Source organism: Sebastes umbrosus, chromosome 6 (genome assembly GCF_015220745.1).
Source record: "Sebastes umbrosus isolate fSebUmb1 chromosome 6, fSebUmb1.pri, whole genome shotgun sequence".
Taxonomy (NCBI): domain Eukaryota; kingdom Metazoa; phylum Chordata; class Actinopteri; order Perciformes; family Sebastidae; genus Sebastes; species Sebastes umbrosus.
This window is the reverse complement of record NC_051274.1, coordinates 31,578,499-31,605,879: the sequence shown is the minus strand read 5'-3', so window position 1 is coordinate 31,605,879 and position 27,381 is coordinate 31,578,499. Positions and strand designations below refer to the sequence as shown.

General features: G+C 39.9%; 1 protein-coding gene and 1 long non-coding RNA gene across 21 annotated transcripts in view; one reads left to right on the top strand and one right to left on the bottom strand.

The window, feature by feature from the left end:
* Nucleotides 1-27,381, bottom strand: part of kif1b (kinesin family member 1B) — a 76,635-nt gene that overhangs the window by 7,254 nt on the left and 42,000 nt on the right. For 9 of the 20 annotated variants that reach the window (XM_037773113.1, XM_037773110.1, XM_037773119.1 and 6 more), the window contains 17 exons: nucleotides 19,820-19,925; nucleotides 19,685-19,702; nucleotides 18,333-18,481; nucleotides 17,060-17,238; nucleotides 16,797-16,934; nucleotides 14,821-15,072; nucleotides 12,025-12,143; nucleotides 10,771-10,856; nucleotides 9,694-9,823; nucleotides 9,212-9,365; nucleotides 7,901-7,991; nucleotides 7,618-7,754; nucleotides 7,245-7,300; nucleotides 5,880-5,988; nucleotides 4,493-4,559; nucleotides 3,698-3,782; nucleotides 2,887-2,992 (listed from right to left, as the gene is read on the bottom strand). In XM_037773113.1, coding sequence (XP_037629041.1) covers nucleotides 2,887-2,992; nucleotides 3,698-3,782; nucleotides 4,493-4,559; nucleotides 5,880-5,988; nucleotides 7,245-7,300; nucleotides 7,618-7,754; nucleotides 7,901-7,991; nucleotides 9,212-9,365; nucleotides 9,694-9,823; nucleotides 10,771-10,856; nucleotides 12,025-12,143; nucleotides 14,821-15,072; nucleotides 16,797-16,934; nucleotides 17,060-17,238; nucleotides 18,333-18,481; nucleotides 19,685-19,702; nucleotides 19,820-19,925 — 1,982 coding nt within the window. Of the gene's footprint in view, nucleotides 1-2,886; nucleotides 2,993-3,697; nucleotides 3,783-4,492; nucleotides 4,560-5,879; nucleotides 5,989-7,244; nucleotides 7,301-7,617; nucleotides 7,755-7,900; nucleotides 7,992-9,211; nucleotides 9,366-9,693; nucleotides 9,824-10,770; nucleotides 10,857-12,024; nucleotides 12,144-14,820; nucleotides 15,073-16,796; nucleotides 16,935-17,059; nucleotides 17,239-18,332; nucleotides 18,482-19,684; nucleotides 19,703-19,819; nucleotides 19,926-24,641; nucleotides 26,356-27,381 lie in introns of those variants that run through there. The other 11 variants (XM_037773117.1, XM_037773127.1, XM_037773126.1 and 8 more) reach the window with 7 other exon arrangements.
* LOC119490009 lies at nucleotides 602-10,303 on the top strand. Its single transcript, XR_005207307.1, has 2 exons — nucleotides 602-657; nucleotides 10,155-10,303. It is a non-coding gene; the product is annotated as an uncharacterized LOC119490009 (long non-coding RNA).

The following is a 27,381-nucleotide window of genomic DNA, read 5'->3' as shown; positions in this document are numbered from 1 at the left end:
CACTTATCAACAAAATTACAGAGAAATTGACTTACATAGTGTTATCTTCTATAAAGTCCTAGTCGGTGCTTTAACAACAGAGTGTAGGATCTGTGTGGAAACAGCCGCAGTGATCAAACTACAAGGAAACAAACGGTCTAATTCTGTAAATAACTACATAAAGAGTCAGATAGAACTCTGTAAGTGAGGTGGTGGGTACAACTATGACAGTAAACAACTGTGCAGTGACTGAAGTGACCCTCACACTTATCCTTAGTCACAACAAGATGTGAGGAAGCACACCGAGGTGAGAGCTCGACAATAGACACAACGTGACCAGGAGCCACAGTAGATAACAGTGTCAGGAATGTGGCGAGTGAAGCGAGCTGTGTGTGTGACATGGCGGCAAGCAAAATATAGGGTTTATACGTTCTGCACGTCACGTTTAATAGGTAACTTCGGTATTTTTCAACCTATTTTCCCATGGGTTTTTTTTAGGTCTAACTGACTAACAGCAACAACAATTTTCTGAAATTTTGGTCCGGTATTGAGGGAGAGCACTGCAGACGGAAGCTGCTCACGGGCTGCAATTTAATCCATTGGGGCAAGCTGGCACCGTCATTTACGTGCACTAAAAGTGCTTGTTTTTGCCATGACAGGCTCCGATTGTTATTATAAGTGTCTGACAATATGGAAAGAGTCTGAATATTTAGATGATTTCAACAATGTGGATGAGGTCTTTGAATTCGACGGCCGACCTTATGTATTTGAGCAAGAGTATATTCAGATTTCACAACCAGACTTCTCCTTGAGCGGGACTTGGACACAATAACTTACAGACCGGATCAAGAGGTCATCATTGTAAATGAGAATTGGTTCTCAATTGATTTTACCTGGTTAAATAAAGGTCAAATAAGAGAAAGTTAAGAAAAACATGTTATTTCTCTGTAGGGTCCTTTCCATAATGTTGTCAGACACTTAAAATAACAATCTGAGCCTGTCAGTGGCAAAAACAAGCACTTTTAGTGGACGTAACGTTACATTAACACTGCTCCTTTGCCCTTGCAGCTCGTTTCACGGATGCCGGTGGCAAAAACATGGAAAAATAGGCTCCAGATTTGTTTTAAACTACGATATAAATACTATACCTCATCGTATCAATGTAATCAGACTACTTTACAGATATATAAACCAAATGGAATACATTAATTTACTGCTATTTTATGGCACATTGTTTAATAGACTGTTTGTGAAGCTCTTGTCTCTGGCAGAAGGGGGCAGTCTTGCCCGCAGACTGAGAGCCAGAGCTGCCCTGCCGGTGCCTCAATGGCCTTGGTTGTTACTGAGCCATGACTCACACAGTGAATAACAGCTGAGAGGAAAGCATTCATTTGGAATCTGGGTGCCACAGAGGACCAACATACCATGACACACACTAACACAAAGAAAAAGGGTTTTGCATGTAAGGTTGCCTTTACTTGTCCATAAAAAAGTTGGAATGGGATTTTTTTCAGATGCTAAATATAGATGGAATTAAAGGCAGACTTAATGCAACAAAAACAAACTTATTTCTATGAATCTATAGGACTAAAGAGAAGCATAAAGGTCTTTCACAGAAGGAGCCTTATGTTCTCTGGTCACTGGTACCTATCAATATCCTTATCAATAGAAAGCCTGAGCACAATCAAGAGTCCAGCCGCAGCAGGAGGAGGAAAGAAGAGAGTGTACAGACAAAAAGAGAGAAGCACAGAGAGTCAGGCAACAGAGACAATGGAGCAAATTAACAGAAATGGAAACGGTCATGCAATGATTCAACAGAGCCTTCAGCAAATATAAAGACAAGGACACAGATGTTGCCTGATGCTGTTTCTCAACTGCAACTGTTTTTAAGGGGAACAGGTGGATAGGATAAAATATTGAACTAATAGATTTTATGTAAATAAATATGTGCTAATTTCCATATATTTCCAGAACAGTAATCTGAATATTGGATAACGGCAGGTTCAAAATTCTTGTTTCATTTTGTTGACATATTACTCAAAGGATTTTACAGAGGGGATTTTGGATATCCATAAATCAGAAAATAGCCATAAAAACATACATTTTCGGCATGTTTTAGCAATAAAATGTTACATAAATCAGGCTCTGAATGAAATAAAAACAACCCTCCCTGTAAAAACCTTCAGAATATAGATAGGAATGATACTGGGAAGTTTGGTGCATGTAAGTGCTACTGAAGTGGAGATTTCTGGCTCAGTCTTGAGAAAACGGCCTTTAAAGATATGGATTGTAAAATTTCATACATTTTGACACTACAGGTGAATAAGGTAAAAAAAAATTAACTAATAGATATCACCATGAAACTTCCCCAGTTGATTACTTACATTAAGACACTTATTTTTTGTATTACCAGTTTTCTGAAAATGTATATTTAAATATGCAAATGAGGCATTATCTTATCAAATATGTGCTAATTTTCATACATTACCAGAACAGTAATCTGTATATTGGATAACACCAGGTTCAAAATTCTTGTTTCATTTTGTTGACATATTAGACTGAAAGGATTTTACAGAGCAGATTTTGGATATCTCTTTTTTATCACTCCATAAATCAGAAAAATAGCCATAAAAACATAAATTTTCGGCATGTTTTAGGAATATAGCCCAACATCCCAAATGAGTGCATGAAAAACTATGTTTTTGCCTGTAAAAAAAAAAATCAACAAGTTAAAAAAACATCATCAAGTTATATGGCAATAATGGAAAAAAACGACAAAATAACTGAGTTGACACAACAAGCAGAATGTCAGCAACAAACCTTCACTTAGCACCAATAAATCGATGGATTTTAAATCTTATATATGTGTGCTGTTTATTGAGTACAGGTGGTGGGCGTGTCAGCTACCTGTTGGAGTTGTGGGACGACTTGATGTTCTTTGCAGAAATGATGTTGAGGGACAGGACGGCGTCAGCGGCGCTATCGTCCACTTCAGTCTTGCTCCTGATGCGACCTGGTGGGACACGAAGCAGCACAACAACACATCAACATCCTGTCCTGGATTAATAAATGCCTTATATAGGAACTCAGCCACAGTAGTAGTTTAACATATACAACATATAGAGCGCTCCAGGGATGACGTATTTTTGTAGGGCAACCAGGACGTTAGCATCGCCCTGGGTTCCATCCACAAAAAGCCAATTGGATTGTTCCATTGGGTTTTGGATTATTGTAGAAAATAAGCTCTGTGGCAAACAAATGTTTATGATATTTACAAGTTACAAATTGACTTCCAGACGAGGAAACCAGAAGTGCTAAAATGTTAACTCATTTAAGGACTCATTCCTGCAGCTCTCTATTGTCACGGTGTCCAGCAGCAGGACACACGTTGCCTGTTCACTCGAGAGCCTCTCTGGATAAAAATGTCAGCAGCTCAAAATGTTGAAATGTAATCATTTTGTCCATCAGCTACAGCTACAGTATAAACTACTTACGGAAAGAGGCGGCCTAGAGGCGAAACAGACACAACTGGAGTTATGAAATATGAAATATTTTCAGTAGCTGCCTCACAAACTAAGCCTCCTTTGAGACACTGATTCTGCTGTGTGTGAATGAGGAAACAATCTCTTCACTGTAATACAGCAGCGATTTGTGTCTCTGGTGCCTGCTTGCTTTAAAAAGGTAGAACTAGTAATCCCCCTGAAGGAAGGCTGCTCACCCACGACCAGCTCGCGAACGTCCTTCCAGTGGAGTTCGCTTCCCTTCTCATGGATGAGAGTCACGGTGATCCTCCGCTGGATCCCCTGCAGACACACATGACAGCAGCTTAGGATCGGAGTACACACAGCTGGAACTAAATTAAGCTTCTCGTAAAGAAGAGATATAATTTACTGGTTCACAAGGAAGAAAATAATGATGTTCCCTTTTTGCTTTTGTACATTAACAGTGTGTGAAATGCAACCGACTTTATAAAATCAGTGATTAGTGTCCGAAATCTCATACTATGTGATACATATTCAACGTTGTACTATTGTTCAACATACTTTTGTGTGAATAAACAGTAGTATGTATCTTTTCAGACGCACTGAACTATACTTACAACATCACTTCCTGAGAGCATCTTTGTCAGTTGGCCGGCGTAACCATGGTAACCCGTATCAACCTCATGTGACCCAACGATGATTTATGAGAATCATAAACTAAAACTATATCACGCCTAGCAAACTGGAATCTTATACTCACACTTAAATTGAACGTTATTTACGTTACAGAGCTGTCCGTCAACGTCTGTTATGAACGTTGTCATCACTACCGCATTGCATTGTTGGATATTTATGCTGCCGTAGTGTCCAGTGTTTGCACACTGTTATATTTCACCGGATATAGTATGCAATTTGCGTACTATTGGTTTCATACTGAGGCTTCGGACGTACTAAAATATCTCACATACTGTTTTAGCGTACTAAATAGCATGTTAGTGTGGAAGTTCGGACGCAACCTAGATCTCCAGTACCTGGTGCAGCAGGTAGGTGCCGTTGCAGGGCAGTCCTCCGCTGTGATCCACTACAGCTGGGATGTACCTGTGGAAGGAGGGAGGTCATACTCAGCCTGGACACTTCAAATAACATCACATCATCTTGGTATTCTTTAGGAGTATTTGATGAGTTACATTCAAAAATATGATGAACACACATACGTAACGAGGATTATTCTGGTTAAAAAAGCAAAACTTTTCAAATCTTTTTCATGGAGTTTACGCTGCCTTTTTGTTCATATCGTAGAAATAGAATGAGAGTTGAACGTTGACATTCCCGTTCAAATCAACATAGCAGGATGGTCAGAGCGGCGGTATGTGTACCACTGCAAAGAACTGTGACCGTCGTAGCGGGTGTAACTTCCGTATAAACCGACTTGCGGCAAATTGCGGACTCGCTGAGGTGAGGTTTTGCAGTAATGACCAAAGTGGAGTATTACGAAGCATGGAGAGGCGTCTTTTGTCCGTCTCTGTCTTTTGGGAAAGAGGAATTGAGGATTGCCGGATTTAACTGCTTCACATTTCTATTAGTAAGTCATTAAATTACAAACTAGCTTACTCTCATCAACTCCTCCGACTGTCTTTTCACTGTGTAGTTTTGACCGTTGGCTCGGTAACACACCAGGACACACAGATGTTGATGGTTATAGTATGAATGTGATTAACGCCGGCTTAATGTGGACGGTAACTAGTGAGTGTGACACACTTTATGGCCCCACCAACGTGTGTCACCATAAAAACTAACAACAATCTTCGTTTTCTTTTGACCTAGTCAAACGATCACGGCGAACACTTCAATGTCCATTCGACTCTGATTCTATTTCTATGGTTCATATGCTGTTGGAATATGCCCTAGTAGAGCCCTGAGGTCCAGAGTTTCTCACCTCTACTGATGCTTACAAAACTCACAATAACTTTCTTTTTTATGAACCTGTCGTATCAGGTTTGTACTGTGTTTGTGGCCATGGCTCATATTGAGTAGGTACTGAAAGGTTCTGACGTCTAGGGACATATTTTACAGGTGTTATTTCTGCTAAATATGACCCTTGTTGGAACACAGAGTTTCTGTGTACATCTTTAATGTTTTAATCTATATACAGTGTTCATTCATCTTATTCTCTTTTACTTGTTTTCATATATTCCTTACTAATTATAATATACTTTTTCTGAAGAATATCAAATTATTTAGCGGAAACACACCGAAACTGTTTGGAGTTGAAAGTATTGCTTTCTCTTTAGTATTAGTAAGAGCACTTTGAAATCTCACATCATGTGTCTTTGTAAAACGACACATGAACATAAAAGTATTTGATAACCTTTTATCTGCTGCTGTGTGTGAAAATAAGATGAATGTGTAGACACTCACTCTCCGGTGGGCTCCAGCTCGCTGATCTCAAACCAGACCAGCAGGTCGTACTTGCTGACGCACTGACCCAGGTTGGACTTGGTGATGGTGTTCAACTTGGTGGCTGGAACTGACACACACACAAACACACACATAAGCTGTATGTTAATTTCACAGGGGATGAATGAAAATAAGTGATAGATATTAACTATATAAATTGGATTAATATATGGAGGCTGGATATGTGGTTCTGGCCTGAGCCATCAGCCCACACATGTACTGTAATAATACCAATATCCAAAGGGCGTGTTAATCATATAGTCCATTATTACTCAACTAAGCTGGACACAGAAAAAACAGGCAATATAACATATTATATTCAAACCCAACAGCTGCATATACTGAGACGCTATGAGGAGCTAAATCACAGATTACACTACACCCTGCTGTCTGACACGTCAGGATTATGTTCCTGTTGAAACGGGCTAATCTCTTGAGGCACACAGCTACATTCATCTGTGTTCAATACGGTTGAAATGAACATTATTCCATATGAATACTACCGTAATTGGACTGCAGCTGAACCTATAAAGGCTTAAGCCTCTGGATTCCGATGTATGCTGTAATGCTATGTCGGTGATCCTCTGCGATGATGATAAATACTCATTTTATTATTTTGGCTTAAGATTCAGCGTGTGCAGCAGATTTACCTGAAGGTGTCAGCTCAGGCCGGTCTGTAAGCGACAGGGGAGCTGACTGGACCTAAATAGACCTGCAGCGAGGTGCAGCAGCACACATAACCACTGCAGAGCTTTGTGGTGGTGCTGCTGCTGCCTGCAGTCACAGAGCACCACATGAGCAAAGCACAGCACTAGTCTAATCACTACAACAAAGGTGCATCTAATGCCTCAGCTACCACAGCGTCCGCTGTACCAACCATGGTGCCTGGGCACAATTAGCACAGGGTCATTGGGCACCGGGAGGAAGATGAAGTGAGAGAGCTGGTCGGCCTCATCCTCCAGACTGGCCACGGCGGAGGAGGCCAGGGCGTTGGCGTGCTCGGACAGCGTGTCCAGCACTTGGCCGTGCACGTAGCCACTCATCAGGTAGCGGACCAGCTCTATCTTACGGGTATGGTCTGAAGGTTTCAACGTATGGTATTGTACGAAAGATTGGAAGAGGGAGGACGGAGTTGGGTAAGAGGATTACGGATGTGAGAGTGATTAAATAAGAGACAAAAAAAGAATCCAAAGGAAGCGAGAAATGAAAGAAAAGTGGAAGGAAATATGAGGCATGCTGACATAACCAGAACGAACAGAAGAAATGTGCTGAAATGAGGGTGACAGGTGCAGAACATATCGCTGTGTTACAGTATAAAACCCTTACCTGGTCTAGACAGAGGCATGGGGATAGGGTAGTATTTCCTTGACGGTGTTGGAGGACTGTTGAAATAAAACATTTCGTTAATTTAAAATACAGAATTGTAAATATATCTGTGTACCAAATATGAATAATTACAGCTTTAGAAAAACATTGTTTAAAAGTAGTGCAGCATCTCTACAGGAGAATGTCTTACATAAAGGCTTCATGTCAGGCTTTATGTCGTAGAACAAAACTTTAAAATCTCTTCAGCTTGTGTTGACCACAGACCTTATTTCAGGCATCTAACTAAAAACCCACTGACTTCCAGACGAGGGAACAGGAAGTGCTAAGATGCTGACTCATTTCCGTGTTTTAGGACTATCTATTTTGGACTCACTCTATTAACGGGACCAACCTAATCAGGTCTTGGCCGTGGAGGTGCAGCGGGTGCTGCTGGTAGTGGCCGAACACTTCGAACACGATGGGCTTGCTCTTGATGTACTCGATGAAGGACTCTGTGACCTCAACCGATATCTGCTCCAGCAGTGGAAAAAAAAAAGGGGGGTTGTCAAAATTAAATAACAGAGTTGTTAAACTATAGCTTGTGTGTGTGTGTATGTGTGTGTGTGTGCGTGTGTGTGAGTGTGTGTGTGTGTGTGTGTGTGTGTGTGTGCACTCACGTTCTGGACGTGGTAGAAGCCCAGAGGTGATCCTTTGCCGGTGTTCTTCAGAGGCTCCGTGGAAAAAGCCTCGTCATGACGATGCATAAAACTAAAGAAAGGAACATAAATGAATCAGTGTGTCACTTTTATCTGTAAACAAGATGTTTCCTTGTATTACAGAAGACGGCCGGCACTCCCTCAGATATCCTGATATACAGATATGGAACGCCAAAATACACATTATCAAGAGCGCTGTATCCTTAGAAAATGTTAAAAAGGAAATACTCTTCTTCTTTCATTTTTGTTCTGTTGTTTGTTTTTTCATGTAGTTATTTGTTTTTATTGGATTGGTTGGTTGGATTGGTTATGTACTGATTGGTTAGTTTTTCAGCATATTTTGTGTGCTTTTGTTGTCATTTATTTTTTGTTGTATTTTTCTAATTATGTTAGCTTAGATTTATTTTCCTTTGTTGACCTCTCCTCTCACATTTCTTATTATTTTTTATCTGAATTTTATGAAGTTTTATTTGTGTGCAAAATAAAAACATAAAACATAATCATCTGAATGTCATCAACGTTTAAGATTTAGCTACAACTTCAATGTCATTGTTCTTGTTATTCTCTACGTGCACATCTTAAAGATAAAGCTGTATCAATTGTCTAATTTGATTTGTGAACTAAAATCAAACGACTTTCAAACCTACAGAGTCACAAAATTTCATGCAAGTGTATTTTATTTTAGTAATATTATTGCTATTTAGATTAGTTTCTCCCTCAGTAAAGCTGTTTTTAACCGTATAGCTTTAATAATAAGGTTTAGTTTCCACTTAGAGGTCGATTGTTTTGGCTGATTAATCAACGCTGATAGGACGTACTACAAACTATCGTTGTTGGCTGAACTCCGCTCCTTAAAGTGGCCGATGACTGGAGGCTCTGAACACATAATGGGGGCCACTGATGCTGAACATATCTGTGTGCATGTGACTAACTCCTGATAATAATCTAAACAACTGTTAAAGACCCCATGAAACTCCAGCCATAAATGCATGACAGACTTTAAATTACATTAGTTAGTTTGAGATATTTTTTTCAGAAAGCAATTCACCACTCCATGAAAAACTTTACGCATTATTCTGTTGATAGGTTTAGAACGTGGGCTAAAACTTTACAGGAACAGCTGATTTTATTCGCGTCATATCTGACCTGTTTTTTCAGTTTATTTCTACCCATAAAAATGTATCACCCGATTACTCTGCTAACATCTTTTTCCTGCTTCAAACTACCGTTATTATATCGGACACAGACTATTTTTGAGGATTGCGGACTCACTTGAATTGGCAGAAGATGTCTGCGTACTCCGGCGGGACGCCACTGGCCTGGAGCACCGTAACACGGAAGGTAAAGATGCTGCCCACCTCCAGCTGGCCTGCCAGACCGTCGCCACAGCTCAGCTTGGTGTCTGCGATGTTAGCCAGCTTGAGGTCTGGAGAAAGTCACAGGGGGAAGGTTAAAAAGGACTTGTGATTTATTGAAAGTGAGCTGCACCTGCGATAGCACTTCGTAATCTGCATATGAATTCTACGCTCTGTCACGATACAATCCGACTGGTTTCCGCACATTATGGAGCTTGTGATTTGTAGAAACATTCCTTCACAAAGTAAGAAAATAAACGGCATCAGTCTCATTTCCATGACTATACACATGAAGCCCCCTTCTTTTGCATTCAACGGGACCATCTGCCAAATGTGTTTCCCCGTTGGACCGAGAGGTCGAAATTTACGAGCGGAGAGGTGAAGGTCTGGCAGCCGTACCCATGTCATTGATTCTGTTGAGCTCCTCTGAGGGTGTGTTGACCTCTGAACTCTGACCCTGACCCTCCACAATGCGCAGCTCTTCCATGGACAAGCCGGAGCGGGTCATGACCGTGGCGGGAAAGTCATTCTGATTGGACAAAAAGGATGCAAGAGGAGTAGGAAGACATTAGTATATAGCTGGTAGCGAGTAAAAGAATAAACAAATCTCCACCTGTGTGAATGCATTTCTGTATTATTGTGCAATGTTGGATGAGTACAGATTAAAGGTTAACTTCCGTATTTTTCAATCTGGACCCTATTTTCCCACGTTTTTGTGTCTAAGTGACTAATGGCGTTCAGTATTGAGGGAGAACGCTGTAACCGACAGCTGTTAAATGAGCTGCGAGGGCAAGCAAGCAGCGTTACGTCCTCTAAAAGTGCTTGTTTTTGCCTATGATGGGCTCTTATTGTTATTATAGGTGTCTGACAATATTATGGAAAGGACCCTACAGAGAAATAACATGTTTTTCTCAACTTTTTCTTGATCCAGTCTGTTAGTTATTGTGTCCAAGTCCCGCTCAAAGAGAAGTCTGGTTGTGAAATCTGAATATTTGTATACTCTGGCTCATTGAATTCAAATCCACATTGTTGAAATCATCTAAATATTCAGCCCTGATATTGAAAATCTTTTAGATAACACTAAGCTACGCTTTCCGAAACTTATAATAAAAATCAGAGCCTGTCATGGCAAAAACAAGCACTGTTAGTGGACATAAATGACGGTGCCAGCTTGCCCCAACAGCTGCCGTCTACAGCGCTCTCCCTCAATACTGGACCACTTCCAGGAATTGTTGTCCCTATTAGTCAGTTAGACACAAAAACATGGGAAAATAGGGTCCATGTTGAAAAAATACCTTTAAGGCTGGAACTTCATATGTATATGTGTTTTTAGAAAATAAATAGGAAATGAATGAAACAGTATAAAACTCCATTCTCACGTTTTAACTCAAATATTAAACACCCACTCTCTCACACAGAGAAAAAAAGTGTGTCTTCAAGTTTAAAACGACTTTCATGTGACTCAGGGCTTTTTACCTTTTTGAAGTACTCATCATCAAAGGAAATCTTGGCGGTTCCCGACTGTCTAACTCCTGACCCGTAGTCTGGGGCCTCCTCGTCAGCTACAAAGAGACAAACCGTACTTTTATCCCGATCACACAGACAACTTAAACCGTCAGAGAAACATGCACATCAAAAGAAAAACACGGAGAATCTGAGGGAATCTTCTGTTTGCCACCCGAATCAACGGCTTCCCACACTGATATCAAAACAGAAGTTAGAACCATTTATCTAGCTATTTGCTTTGAGATAAATACATTATGGTATTTAAATATTAAAATATGGCAAAAAAATACATGGTAATAAGTGGTAATAAGTATGTTTTAACTACTCTTCTACATTTATTGTCTTAAAGTTAAGATAAAGTAAGATAAACAGCCTGCTTTCACAATATCATACAGATGTATTCAGCATCAGTGTATGTTTTTATTATAATGTTCTTTGATATGTTTCTTGTTCCTGTAGCCGTTTTACCCTCGTCTATTTATGTATGTGGAATGTTTTTATTAGGGCTGACAAAGTTAGTGAACACAAATTAGTTTTAACGCCACAAATTTGAATGTCATACTAGCTTGTCGCGAAGGAGATTAAATAACGCTCCAAACCTTGGCGAGGAAAAACTGCCATTTTCAAAGGGGTCCCTTGACCTCTGACCTCCAGATATGTGAATGTAAATGAGTTCTATGGGTACCCACGAGTCTCCCTTTTACAGACATGCCCACTTTATGATAATCACATGCAGTTTGGGCCAAGTCATAGTCAAGTCAGCACACTGACACACTGACAGCTGTTGTTGCCTGTTGGGCTGCAGTTTGCCATGTTATGATTTGAGCATATTTTTTTATGCTAAATGCAGTACCTGTGAGGGTTTCTGGACAATGTCTGTCATTGTTTTGTGTTGTTAATTGATTTCCAAACATAAATATATACATACATTTGCATAAAGCAGCATGTTTGTCCACTTACATGTTGATAAGAGTATTAAATACTTGACAAATCTCCCTTTAGGGTACATTTTAAACAGATACAAAATGTGCGATTAATCACGATTAAATATTTCAATCGATTGACAGCCCTAGTTTTTATGGGTGGAAGCCCAATCCAAATGTCCTACAAAATGGGACAATAAAGTGAATCTTGAATTTTGAATGAGTGAGTGATTAGCAGGATACAGCCTGTGCATGAACATCCACACGGTCTTGCTCATTAATAATCTCATTAATTACTCACCAGCTATAGCCTGGACCCCCACGCGCAGGAAACCACGCACCTCGCCCTTCTCTGTTACTATGGCAACACGGTGCACCAGTGGCACAGGGTACAGCAGGTTGCTCAGGTACACGAACGCTCTGAGAGTAAAAAGAAAAAGGAGGAGAGAGACGTGAAAACCTGATTCTGGTGCAGTGTGGAGCAACTGCAGTCTTTTGATTCAGAAAAACATGAAAACTGTATTTATGTTTTGTTTTTGTTTGTTATATAACGGCCATCTGTTGTGTTCAATCAAGCCTATTAGAAGCAAATTAAACATGGAAAAAATATCCGAGGAGTCACATGGGGACAATCTTCTGAGAGCTCTACATCATCGACAGACTAACAAATGTCTTACCAACGATTTAAGCATCATAATGAGCACAAACATTTCCAGCATATATTAATGACTACTATAACACACAGTAAAATATTAGTGACAGTTATGGTAAGGAATGAGCACAACAAAAAGGAAAACATTAAAATGATAATTGCTCCAGGGCACTGAAATCAGCAGCAGTTTTAAACCATCCACTTTATTTCTAAACCGGGTGACGAGGTGATGACAGATCGCCTGGGATGCAGCAGTAAACGCTGGTTTATTGTGTCGTATTATGGCCGTGTTGTTCTCTAACTCACACACTCACTGACATTTTGTTTTGTAGGGCTTGATTTGTTTTTGCTGCACCCTTTGGTGACCTACTCTTTCTCCTCTCCCTCCTCCTCCTCCTCCTCCTTCTGCTGGGAAACTCAAGGCCAAGGCGGAGGAGAGATATCAATCTGTATAATCCCTGAAGTCACAGTGAAGAGGTAGCTGAGCTACGGCCGTTGCAGAGTGTGGTTGGCGTGTCACCGCCACTGATCTAAGACTGGCTGTTTGTTACTCAGCTATGACGTTTACGCCTCGGCACGACATGTGCTGTGATTTCAAATGCCGCTGCAGCGTATTATTTCATCCTGACAATAAATTAAAACACAAATAAGCAAAATTATGTGTCAACTACCAGTGAGTTATTATCTACAAATACATCCAGAGAGCAATGTTAAAACAAACAAGGTTATAAAAACAAATGTTTATGTAATAAATAAATAAATACAAATCAAACAAAGGTTTAAAGGATAAAAAAATTAAATGACAGACAGCAAATACATGTAGTTCACACACAGATGGGAGTTAATACAGTCAGCGCTGCGATGGTGGCGGGGGGATGAGACATCACGCTGGGAGGAGGCGGAGAGGAAAGGATGGTGGCTTTTCAATTTTTTGGGGGAAATTAAAAGTAACTCACACAAAGCAGGCCTGTGAGCACAGAAGCATGACTAATCATATTAAATTCAAAAACTGGTCCAATTTATCTCTTGCAAAGCTTCTATTAATACACGATCTGATTCTGAAATTATTCTTTCACCAGGGAGGGCTTTACTGATAATTAATAATTGATACGCTTTTTAGTATTCGTATTAAGATTCTGATTTGCAACAGCTACCGAAATAATACGTAAAATGATATCTATATATGTAGCCTACATACTTAAACATCTGTTGAACACTGCTGTTGGGTGCAACATCAGTCTGTCCATCATCTATTACAGCATCTTAATAGACTGCACATGATCCATGAAATCTATTTTATAAAATGTTAATTATCATTTGCATGTTTTTTTAATTTTTTTTTTACATATGTCTTCCCCCCCTCTATTTCACTCTTAATCTGTGTTATTAAAAATAAACTACATTAAAGCTGAAATAGGCGAGATTGGAGCAAATATGATTAAAAACTGTTATTTTTATAAAATGGTCGCTATATCGTGACACAGGTAACCTGAAAATAAATCATGTGACTTTGTGCTCCTAACTGCATCTGCAACATTTCACAGACCGGAGGAAAACAAGCAGTCAGAGCTGATCTGAGTCTGCTGTCCATCTGCTATCTATGAGAGCCGGCTGTCAATCACTCACGAACTCCGACCAAACGGTCAAACTAGGCAGCGCTGATCAAATATGAATCAATATTATGTTATGTTAATGCCTATTTCTCTCCTAAAGTGTTTTCAGAATCATCTTGTAGTGTACTGTTTAGCTGTAAAATGAGAAAGTTTCATTGTGAAATCTGGCGAAGGAACGCAAAGTTCCAATCACATGACCAGAGCACAGCCAATAGGAACGCTCTCTCAATGAAATGACCTGTGATTTGTCAAAGTCTCCCGTCAAGGGGTAGATTTTCTAAAGCCTGAAAACAGAGCCATGAGGAGGAGCAGAAGTCTAGTTTTCTCTCAGAACACTTGAATTACAATATGCTGAAAGGTTATTATGGAATTTTTGCCCAATGATGCCAAAAATATACTGCCTACTGCAGCTTTAAACTAGGACTGCAACTAACAATTATTTTCATTGTCGATTATTTCTCAATTAATCGATTAGTTGTTTGGTTTATAAAATGTCAGGAAATGGTGAAAAATGTCAATCAGTGTTTCCCAAAGCTGAAGATGGCGTCCTCAAACGTCTTGTTTTTGTCCCCAACTCAAAGATATTCAGTTTACTGTCATAGAAGTAAAGAAGTAAAGAAACCAGAAAAATATTCACATTTAAGAAGCTGGAATCAGAGAATTTAGACTTTTTTTTCCTTAAACAATGACACAAACCGATTAATCAATTATCAAAATAGTTGGCGATTAATTGTTGCAGCTGTACACTAAACCAAGCCATCCTCCATCCACACTCCTGCCCCAGCCTGTGTGTGTGGAGGACGTGGGAACGCCGCTGCCGGGTCACACCAACCTTCCCACCAGGATGAACCAGGGGGAGCGGTCGTAGAAGGGGTCCTGGCCGTCGCTGAAGATGTCCGAGCCCTCTTCGGTGCCGGCGTCCGAGCTGGTGTCGTCCACAAAAGCCTCGTCGTCGATCAAGTCGGACATCTCGCTCTGGCGCTCGTCCGCCAGCTCGGTGATCTCCGAGTCGGTGGTGGAGAAGGTGGGCGAGGGCGTGCGGTCGGCCAGGCGTTCGTTAACACATCCATTGAAGATGGGGGAGCTGAGCGGGTCGGTAGTTTGGGAACAGTGGCAAGAACCAAGGAAAGGTAGCAATGGAGTAATAGAAGAGTTAAACAGGCCACTTCATTAAGTACTTGTTTTCTCACAAATCGTGTTCTAATAAATCAATTGAGAAAATCATTTTTTCTAATACTACTACTTTAAATCTATTGCCAACAACAAGAAGGATTAATTTAATAAAGAGCAGGTATTACGAGAAGCTGCCAGGCGTCACAGCAGTTTACAGAAACATGCCTATTTTATACCAAAATGAAATGCCACTTTGAAAGTGGATTAACATATAAATCTTCTAATGTATGCCGGCTGAAAGAGGATAAAATACCACAAATTTCCACTTTTACCCAAATCCACTAACAAGCTTTTGTATGAACTGGAAGAGATTTCAACATGAGAATGGCACAAAAATCACAGCAAAATGATACAACGGGTAAATGAAAATGACAATTTATGATGATAAAAAAATAAAAACAACTTAAAATGTGATGTAAAATAAAATGAATAAATACACAAAGGAATATTGGCATGAAATCGAAAACACCAAATAAAATCACATCAACTTATTAACATGACAACATAAAAAAAAAAAATACAATGAAAGATTTATAAAGAACAACAAAATAACTGAAGACATAAATGAAGTGATATCACTGATACACATGACTCCGATGACAGAAAATAAATCTGTGTAACAGCATTTAACCATGAAAATGAACAATGGAATGGAAGTAAATGCATAGATCCATTTTAAAGGTGCTGTTGATAACATTTATAACATTCAGCCACTAGATGTCGCATTCTCCCTCCCCTGTTCCATTGCTTTCACTTCACAACAAGTCGTTGCCTGACACTTACCGTCAATCTCAGCTAAATATTATTTTTTTCCAAACTAACTGACGACCCAGAGATACCACTTGATATTGGCTCTCAACCCTCGTTAAAAGTGGGAACCATTTGTTTTTCTTTATTTTATTCTATTTATTTTTCTATCTATTTTGTTTTTATTTATTTTTGTTTATTATTATTCCTATTTTATTTTTTTTTATTCTATTTCTAACTTTATCTCTCATTTTTATTTTACTTTTATTTATTTATTCTTTTTCAATTCCTTTTCTATATTTATCTTCTCTTCTCTCCTAATATAAATATAAACAAACACGTTATTCTTCCTCCCCTGTACATTTATGTTTTCTCTGGGTCTGTGGACGATAAATATTATTCACCCCTACTCAATGGAACAATGTATGGACATTGAGGGGATGCCGAAGCTCACGGACTGCCGCCTAAGGACAATTATGCCCCTGTTGTGTCTTAAAACATGTGACTGTGCTGTACGACTGTACATTAAAAAGTGGGAACCAAACGTCAGATATCTTCCACAGAGATAAACAAAATATTCATTTTGGACCCGCCAAAATCTTTAAAATTCACAATCATTATACATTTTTTTCAGGAAAGCTATACTGTTATTCGACGCCTTTCTAAAGGCTCTGTAGATGTGTGTTTTTTAAATATTAGTTCACATAAAAATGTTATCAATAAGACCTTTTAGTAAATGGATCACAAAAGCTGATTAAGTGAAGCCACAAAAACAAAACTTAGACCTCAATCAGGAAACAACCAGCACAACAAACTATATATTCAGACAGGACGTGTGGTGATAAACTACAGTAACATAATGCAGTATTTGTTGTTGGGTTTACGTACCTCCCCACAAGTTTAAACCAATGGAAGCGGTCATAGAAGGGGTCGTTCCCTGTCAGAGTGCCCTCGCCGTCCTCCTGGTTTGCGGAGGCCATTTCTCCAGCTCGGTCGTACATCTCTCTCATCTGGTCCAACCGCTGCCTGCGAATGATGACAGAGTGCACGTCACATTAATGAAGAGGCAGAAAGAGAATATACGGCTCACCTGACGGATGACATATCTGATTAAAACCAGGACTAGTTTAAAGTACGGTTAAGGGCCTTACTTGAGTTTATCAAGGGACCAGTAGTGCGTGGCTCCGTTCTTCAGGTCCTGAACTTCCACGGCAACCACGGTGCGAGGGAACGGCCGGGAGTCGCGCTCTTTCTCCGGCTCTGGCGACAGGAGCTCAGGGGGCAGCGGAGAGTACAGGGTGTCTGTCAGCAGGACAAACTGGAACTGGACCTTAAAGGATGGGAGAGAGGGAAGAATAAAATGGAGAGTTTAAAAAAACATCAACAAGAGAATACAAACACAAGACGCCGCTCTGACCTGAAGGATTCTGACTTTTAACTCTGAACCTTTATTCAAGATTTCATGTCAATTAAATGACTCAGGAGACGTGCAGGGCTCAGATATACCGAGGTTGAAAGGTCAAACAAATCCATAGCACCCTCCATTTTGTGGTCTCTCTCTTCCCAGCATCCTCTGCTAAACCAATTAACAACACTGGATATAAATTACAGACAGAAACCCAAAGATAAATAAAAATCCTCTTTGTGACAGCCTCCATTATCAATCACGTAACGCCTAGAACTGGACGAGAACATAAATCAAAGCGGTCTCCTGACGGGGAAGGTGGACACATCGCAGGCCAGCTCTTGATTCTTAACTAATTTAATTTCTCTATGTGACGACGCCGCGCTCTGGGTGACGTGAAGGATTGCCTTCTGCACAAACACACATTAAGTTGAGTGTCCAGTGAAATAAATCACGAGCATCACGCTGGGCTGAATAGAAATCTTAGTCAATCTTGTGGGCGTCTGTAATGACGTCATCACACAGTCATCTCGCTTCACAGTCGAACATCCCAGAACCTGATGCTCAATATGCTCAATGGCTACGAGGGTGATTCACCTCTCTAAATGTGGCTGCCAGGAGAGTACGGGATTGGAGGCTACATGACTACATTTAGGATTGGGCGATATGACGGTATATATCGTGCAATGGTAGAAATGTGTCCACCGGTAGAGATTTGGCAATACCGTTTCCTCCACGGTAGCAATTCTCGTGTTATCTCATGAATCCAGCTGCCTCGCAAGGTAGCAAGATTTGGGCAGACATGAAGGAGGAGTGTGAAGTTGTAAATACATAGCAGAAGGAGGCATCCCAACCAACCCAAGATGAGGAAGAACTGTGGTTACAAGATTACCAGACATTTGCTCACTATTTTGTTACGTCAGCTTTTTCAAATGAAAGATGAACAAATCCTCCACCTGCCTTTAACTAATGCTAAACTACGCTAAAGTAAACTGAAATATATATATTTTTGTGCTTACTTTCTTCTTTAGCTCCACACTAATCGCGTTGGCCTCCTTCAGGTAGACGGCGTTTCCCCACAGCTGGTCACGGAGGGAGGTGAACTGATGGTACCTCCACTTCCTGAAACCCCACTGAGCCAACTCAAACTCGTGCTGAGTCCACGGCACTGCAGGGAGACGGGAGACACGGGGCATGTTAACATGCACATACACTTAAACACACACGCACAATGTAAATACACATTACACCAAAAAAGGACCGTGCCAGTGGTTTTACTTGTTTCAGCCCAACTACAAACCCTGTGTACTTTAATCCATCATGTGGAATATGTTGTCAGCTTTATTTTAAGTCAATATTTCTTGCAAGCAGCGGCTGTGCTGAAAGCCTTTTCCTTTATGATGCGTCCAGAGACCTCCAAGATCAGAATTTACAGTTACAGCTGCAGAAAAGCATTAAATTCACAAGCACTGTTTTAGGAAAATCAAACCAAGAAGACAAAAAAGGGAGGAAATATGGATGTCATCCAAATGCAAAGAAAAGTTTAAACAGAGGATTAGAATCTGCTATTGCTCTCAACTTGATTACCAACTATTTAAAAGTGAATAGTTTTATTTTACCTAAACATCACGTTGATGGATGATGACTCTAAATGCATAAAGAGTCTGAGTTAATCATTCTGATGCTGTTAAAGGTTTGGTGAAATCCATAGGTCTGTCCTCAACCACAGAAAATATTAGTCGACTAACATTCATACGATTTTGACGACTAATTGATTAGAAAGAATCACTCAAAAGCACCACTTTAAATCTTCTGATAGATAGATAGATGGATAGATAGATACTTTATTGATCCCGAGGGAAATTCAAGATAAGTAAAATAAGTAATTCAGCATGAAAAAGTATAAAAAACGGCTAATCGACTCCAGAAATCTTAGGCGACTAAGACCAAAACGACTGATTAGTCTTCTAATCGCCCTAGAAATCAATAATATTTGTAGATACAGGAGTAAATTAGGACTTTATCATCAATAAAGTCAGACACGGACAAAAGAGATGTAGGGAAATGTACAGTATATATATATTCAAAGACTGCTTGCTTTGGAACATTGTTGTCAGTAATTTATAGGCAATTTGTAGTTGTTGGGCTAAAACATGAAAAACTATAAGTATGGTCCTTTAGACTAAAAGTCAAATGTTTTTTTATTAGTAGTAGTGTGTTTTTTATTTCAAAGGAATTAGATGATATTTTACTTATGGACTAGTTGGACTTAATACCTTGAATGAGTAATTAGTATGGCAATATTAACACATTTTAATTAATCTGAATGAAGTTGATATTATATTCTTCTGATTATAAAACGGATACGCACATCCCTGAAGTTTAGGCTCTGGACAGAAATTTGGAAGAAAACACACATGCATTTTTTATATATATATATTTTTGTTGGGGCTTAAATACATGAAGTAAAGAAATATCTGCAGGACTGAAGAGTTACAGTACATACCTTCCTCTTCCTCCTCCTCCTCCAACTCTTCTTCATCAGGCGTCTCGGCCACCAGAGAAATAGTCTCCACCTGTTTCTGGAGTTCCTGCAATTTGCTCTCGTACACCTGGACACCGACACAGAACAGGGACGAGGACACAGAACAGGGACAATTCTCCATCAGCCGCAGAACAACCGGTGAATTTAGCGAGCCGCGTGCACAACACATTTCAACCCAGAAACACGCCGTATTATCTTGGGGATTACTGCAGTCTGTGCTGAAAACTTTGGTTACTGGTTCAAATGATGCATGGATATGTGCAGCTGGATGTGTAAATAATGTAATGTGACATGAAAGTGGGTTTACAGTTACATAAAAAGCTATGGATTACTTGAAGATCTGAGAGGATAGAATATATTACACAATCAATATTCACGTGTCTACTGTGCGTGATAAATAATAAAACATAATCCAAAACTAAAAATCAGAAATAATTGGAGAGTTCTGGTCAAAAAAGTACAAAGAAAGTATTATAATTTCTACTTTATACAAAAATTGCCCAATTCTTGAGCCAATGCCATGAATGTTTCTGAAATGAGTACACAATGTTCTGGGAATAAAACTTGATGAAACAATGAAATATCATGTTATATTCTGGAGAGAAATAAGCTGGAATGGAAGAGGAGAGATGGTGCTGGTAGAAGCTGAGTCAACTGTAATCCAATGAGGGGCGCCATCATCATCATCAGAAGAGCGGGACAGGCCTGTGGTCCCAATGACCTCATCCTGTTTGTTCAGTGTCTTCGGGGGAAGACAATGCAGCCTTTTCACTCGTCATTAACCTCCTCGCTGCTGAAATCCTGCCAGCAAGCTAAAAGCTCTGAATTCTCTCCATTCAAAAGACAGCCACTGGGAATCCAAAGTTTTACTGAATGTAGTCATCTACATGAAAGCTGCTATAGTAATACAATGTGTACTATAATGTAGCATGTGAATATTTAAATTCACAAATAAGTTGAAAGACAGCAAAGGCTAAATGTAATAGCTAAAAACTTGTTAATGAAATGAGGTGAATGCAAACTAATCCAATTTTCATACCCATCTCCATGTTGCATGTGAGACATTGTCATGATGTAGTATTAAAGGGATAGTTTTGGTGTTACTGAGGTACTTATCCATAGTCAGTGTATTAACTACAGTAGATGACGGCCCCAGTTTGGAGAAGCACACAGGAGTTACCGCAAAGAACCAAAGCGTTGTACTGCTGTGGACGGGGCAGGCAGCAAAAAGTATTTTAGCCACCTAAATGAAATCAATATCACTTCAAGTGTACGTTATATTTAGAACATTTTCACCTTGCCGTGAGACAGCTACACAGTCTATGTTTCCAACAGGGAACTGAAGCTGTTATCTGTGCTCTCGTCAAAGCAACCAGACTCCATTGAAAAAAACTGGGTTTTTTTGTGTTATCATGTGACTTTAGTTAGTTCAGATTCACCAAAGTCATGCAATAACGCAAACAAAGTAACCGATTGAGAAAGCGGTAGACCGGCAAAACCGCGTGTTCTGCAAGGTAAAAATTACTGTTTTTTTTCCAATGGAGTCTGGTGGCTCTTGCGAGAGCAAAGATGGATACAACGGCTTCAGTTCCTTGTTGAAAATATTGTAAATATAGCGTCCACAGCAGCACATCGGTACTCCTGTCTGCTTCTCCAAGCTGGAGGCGTGCCGGCCATCACCGACTCTAGGTAACACACTGACTATGGATAAGTACCTCATTAAAACCCCACTTCAAAACACCCAAACTATCCCTTTAAATGATTACAGTAATAAGAAATGGCTAATAGTATGGCTTTTTGCATGTTATATGGACTTGAGGTGTTTCACATGGTCACTCTTGTGTTGTGCAAACATGCAGAGATCTGCGTCTGTCCCTAAACTTGGTTTACTGACAGTGAAGAACAAATACCACCCATATATAACAAATAACTGCACTTGGAGCATGTCATTTTATTTCAGTCATATTTTTGAAAATCCTCCAGCAACAGGGATTCAGTATATCCTTACCTTGTTCACATATGCACAGACTGTATGTTTGCACACAAAGTGCTCGATTACGGAGCAACACAACTTGGTACGCAGCCACGACGAGGCACTTGATATCGCAGATTCAAAAAAGCAGATGTACAACACTCAACAGACACTTTGAGTTGAGACCTAACACCGACATATAATTATGTATATTTCAAAAGATGCAGTAATCTGTCCATTTGATATTACTTTCCAGCTTACCTGGTCGCCATCAGCACCAGTGCATATATATATATATATATATATACGAAAAATAACATTCTTTAATGTAGCATTTATTATGGATGAGGAAATGTGAGCATGCAAAGATAGTCAAAGACAATGAGGCGTACGGTGGAGAGAGGCTAGACTTGCATATATCATTTGGTTTTTGTTACAGCGTAGTACGGCAGAATATAAACTGTCAAAACTATAAAAACACAGAAAATCATTTCATCATTCTGCACCCAAGTTTAAACATCTTGATAAGGTCTCTCCCACGCTGCTGAGTGTCACTGCTTCTCTAAAATGATTTGAAGGCCATCTGGTACATAAATGTTATAATGAATGGGTTCTTTTTAAAGCTACGAAACGCAGCGAGGAAAAGGCAGATTGACAGGCAGCTAATTCAAATAAGCATCAGCTACAGCAGAGAGAGGTAAAAAAAACAACTGATTTCATCGCTCTGATAGATCTATCCAGGTTGCATGAGTATGTGGCGTTTTTAATGCAGCTAAAACAAGGCAGTCCTCAAAAAACTCCCCCGAACAACATTATGCAAACACTTCCTTCAAGTCTTTGTCCTCCCTCCAACATTTCTTTAAGGCGAGTCTTTGGGAGCCATGACAACACTCTGCAGGACGTCTCTGTGCTAACTCAGTCAACCACAAAACCCAGAATGTGATTTTTCAGATTGCATGAAAACGGAAATCAGAGCTTAGTTCATGATGCGTCGTTTATACAGGAAGGGCGGGAAATTATTTTCTGGACTGGTCACAGTGACACTTTAAAATAGATATCATTTTGTATCTTACAGTTCGGTCCATCTCCGAGCATTTCAGCATAGTGTTTTCTTACATTTGATAGTAAACTCCAGGATTCAGAGAGAACATATTATGAAAACATCCTGGAGAGAAATATACCAGTATATAAAATGTGGGTAGTTTAGATGTTTAAAAAAAAAAATACGGTTTTAAGAACTTATTGCTTTACATTAAAATTAGTGTCTTCACTAACTAACTAATTATCCGGGAAGTGCAAAATATAAGTAGGTAGCAGTTACATATTTAAAATAAATCAAAAAAGAAAGAAAGAAATCAAGCAATCAAGTGGCTTATTAAGAGTTTGAATAAATCAGCTTGTTATTACTAAAATGTTAGTTTGGTTAAATTTTAGAGACGCACCAATCCAATTTTTTTTCCAGTTCTGATCTGATTCTGATACCTGAATTTGGATATCAGTGGATACCGATTTAATACATCCGATATCAGAGCTCTTTTTAAAAAAAAATTTGCAATTTGCATTGCAGTGCAATTTTGCATTAAATTGTGTAATAGTGTAAAATGTAGGACAGTCGGTTAAAATATTTAAATCACGATTAATCACATGATTGTCCATAGTTAACCATGATTAACTGCACATTTTTTTATCTGTTCAAAATGTACCTTAAAGGGAGATTTGTCAAGTATTTAATACTCTTATCAACATGGGAGTGGGCGAATATGCTGCTTTATGCAAATGTATGTATATATTTATTATTGGAAATCAGTTAACACAAAACTATGATGAATATTGTCCAGAAACCTAAAAATCGCAAGTTGCATTATTAGTAATTGGTAGCGTTAAAATGTATTTGAAGTGTAGGTTAAGTAGGCTTCACATACAAACAGGTGTAGGAGTGCCAATTGCTATGGCAACTCCTTTAATGTTTTGAAAAAACTTGAACAAATCAAGTTCCCAGCAAACCTACATGTAGATTTCTATACATGAGTAATAAAGTCAAACGTAATAAGAGAATTTCAAAGGAGAGCGCAATGGCAAATTGACATATTTATATGTATCGGTAACATCAGTGTCAGTATCGGAACCCAATACCAGATATTGGATTGAATCGGTCCCGTCTCTACCAATTTTTGCATGAGTACTGAATTAAAAAGAAGGGAAAAGAACTATTAAATTTTAAATGCACAGCAGGATTAATACGGTTAGTGCATAAAAAAAAGGCACCTTTTGAATACCACTTTCTTTGACCACTATTTCAGTCTATTTAAAAGGCAGTCACGCAATCGACTATTAGTGCATCAAGTTATTCCATAATCAATTTTAACATGCTGGTCTTTTGATTCCAGATCTAGGCCAGTGGTGATTTATGAGGTACAACACAAAAATGTAAAACTGAGAACTGATTCTTCCATCCTAATGTTCGATTACATAGAAATAAAGAAATATAGGGTGTAGGTAGGGTTCTTAATTTTGGCTACAATAGCAACCAAAAGTCTTGATGAAAACACTTCAATGTGTTCATACTGTAGTGGCTAAAACACTCATGATAAATCAATACTAAAATGACGAAAGATGTAAACTCAGAAATTCAACCATAAAGATAATTTTGGCAAATCAAAGCATGACTGATGAATCGTCACACATGCTGAAAAATGAGCTGAGTAGGCATGGCGTGTGAAAATAATAAAAAAAACAGTCCCTTTATCATCTGTTGGCTTCAATTCCTTATGACAGCTCTCCCAATGCTAGTGAAGCACACAATGCAGCAAAAACTGATAAAACGGCATATATTATGATGATAATGATGATGATAAAATGTCTTCTTATAATACATACAATACTTTTGGATCAACCAATAACACACTAATCAAGTGCAAAAGTCACAGTCGGTTCGAGCTGTTTGACTCACGTGATTGTGAGCTGTTGTGATCTGTAATGTGTTTTGCCTACTAAAAGTTTATAAACTAGTTCCTCTCAGTCCCTCTCAGACCGCCGTCTCTCTGCTGGCTTTTAGATTCGGGGCTGACATTTGCCTGCGCATTCGCGGAGGTGCCTGAAAGTTGATTGGATGGTTAGCGTGGTCGGTGTGATGGTACTGCTGGTAGCCGTTGTATCTGCCATCTGTATACACCATGTTATCATAGTGGCAGGGCTGCTGTTGATGGTGTGGCTGGGGCTGGTGCTGGCGAGGCTGGTAGAAAGCTTGCGTGTGCCTCCTGTTGCTTTCAGACTGCTGCAGTGACTCCATGGAGCCAGACGGCCGCTGGCGGTGATTAAATGAGTTGCTGCGGCCTCGTTCGTAGGGCGGCTGGTTCGGGTTGTTCCTATAGTTATGTCTGTGACCCTGGCTTAAACCTTGCTCCGAGTCTTTGCCCCTGCGCTGGACTGATGGGCTTGGCAACGGGGGACTGACTTGGATGAGTGAAGCGGCCATCATTTCTCCAGACTGCAGTCCATCTCCGGCTTGGCTTTCTCCCTCTTCTTCCTCTACAGCTTCTTTGGGCACCTTGAGCTCAATGACCTGCTGATCTGTGATTATGATATGAGTGCCGGGGCTCCAGGAGTTGCGGTGCTTCGGGTTGCTTTTGAAGGGGAAGCGCAGCTTCCGGTCCTCTGGTGGTATAAAACGGTGCGGTCCGGTTTGCCGGCGGAGCTGCTTGGAGATCTCCTGTTGCTGAAGGCTCTTGAGGCGTAGCTGCTCTTGACGCATCCAGCGCATGTTGCCTCGCTTTAGGGTCGAGTCATCTCCTGCACTTTGTAAATCTATCTCCTCTGCATCAGACTTTTCAGGCAAAGGAGGTTTTCCTTCTCGAGGGCTTGGAGTTGGGACAGCGCTAGTAGAAGTGGGAGGCTTTTCCTGGCTCTCTGGGGTGATGAGCGGAAGGACCTTTTCCATTTTGACCATCTTGTTCCTGAGAGCACGGATCTCCTCATCCTTCATATTGTTTTGTTTCTTCACCTCGTGCAAGATGTCCTCAAGTTTATCGATGTGCACCTTTAGGTCGTCCATAACAACCGCTCCTGCTCGAGGCCCATTGGTGATGACATCCTCAATGCGCTCATCGCCCACCCCTACAGTGTCCCAAACATCCCGAGCCACCGCCCTCCACGAGTCCCGCTCGTTGGGGTCCTTCTTGCTGTAGCTGGCACAAAGCTCCTTCATCTTCACGATAGCTAGGGCCTCAATTTCCTGCCGTGTTTGGCGGAAGTCATTGAGCGCCACTTCATAACAAATTTCCTTGACTGCCTGGATCTTCAGGTCAGAGATGGTCACCCACTTGGAGTCCTTGGTGATGCGACGCCGCTGAGGGATCTGGTACATTTTAACAGGCTCTCTTATCTTCCCACTGCTGGGTAATCCGCATTTTCTCACTATGGATTGTAGCTTGCTGGGGGGCAGCTTTTCCCTCAAGGAGGTGATCAGTCTCCAGCTCTCTTCACAAGACCTCTTATCTGAGTCATCCCCACTATCAGAGTCTCCGTCCTTGAGAAAACAACACAGGAAACAAACCAAAAGGGTTCCCCAAAACAAAAAAGGAGAAATTAAAATGGGAAATCAAAGAGAGGATGAAAAGATGGCTTTTTAAACAAAAGAATGAATAAAAGGTATAAATATGCAACATGGGAACTTCAACCACGAGTAAAGTTAAATCAGAATATAATACATCAGCTTAGACAGGTTTTTGCGGATCAGAATTATAAAATTTTGGATATTTACCAAAGATTATTCCACTATAATAATGGTATCTAAATATTGTGCATACATCATTCCTGTATAAGATGTATGGCAACATGCAGAATCCATCCATCCAGAATAATGTTCCAAATAAAGATAGAAAACAAATGAAACAGTGGCTTCCATTGACTTTCTTGCTTGTCGGTTTGTCATATTTTCTCTAGTGAAAGGCTGATATAGATATGAATAAACACCTTAAATGTTGTAAAAACTTTTCATATCCCCAATTAGAGGTATCAGCTTTAACAATATTGTTCCCAATGTTGCACATTGATATTAAAAGTAAAGGTAAAGCATGTCTATCATGATTAGAAAAGAAATATCAATAGCAGGATAGTTGCTGATTGGAGCACTGAGGTATTGTTTTTTTGTGATATTCCTCTTCGTAAATTGACAATTTGAAAGCTGGATCCCCAAACATGCTACAGTGGCATGCATGTAGATGCATTTTTGAGCTGTCTCCCCTTTAGTCCAGAAGCTTTTGAGTGGCTTTAGTGTTAGCAGTGAGTTAGAAGACAGAGTGTTTCTTGCAGTTGATCAGTAAGCCAGTAGAGAGAGAGGAGAGGCAGGAGTGAGGGTAAGGTGTTAATCCACTACAAGAAAGATGTTAGTTGGAAAAAAAATGCAGTTTCTCATTTTTTTTTGGTAGACAAAGTACATTACAGATCACAACCATTTGGTACAGATAATCCAGGTCTTGTGTATGATACTGTATCTGTGGCTAGAATTGGATATGTCGCTGGGAGCCTGAACCCCTATGCCTGTAGCTTTGCA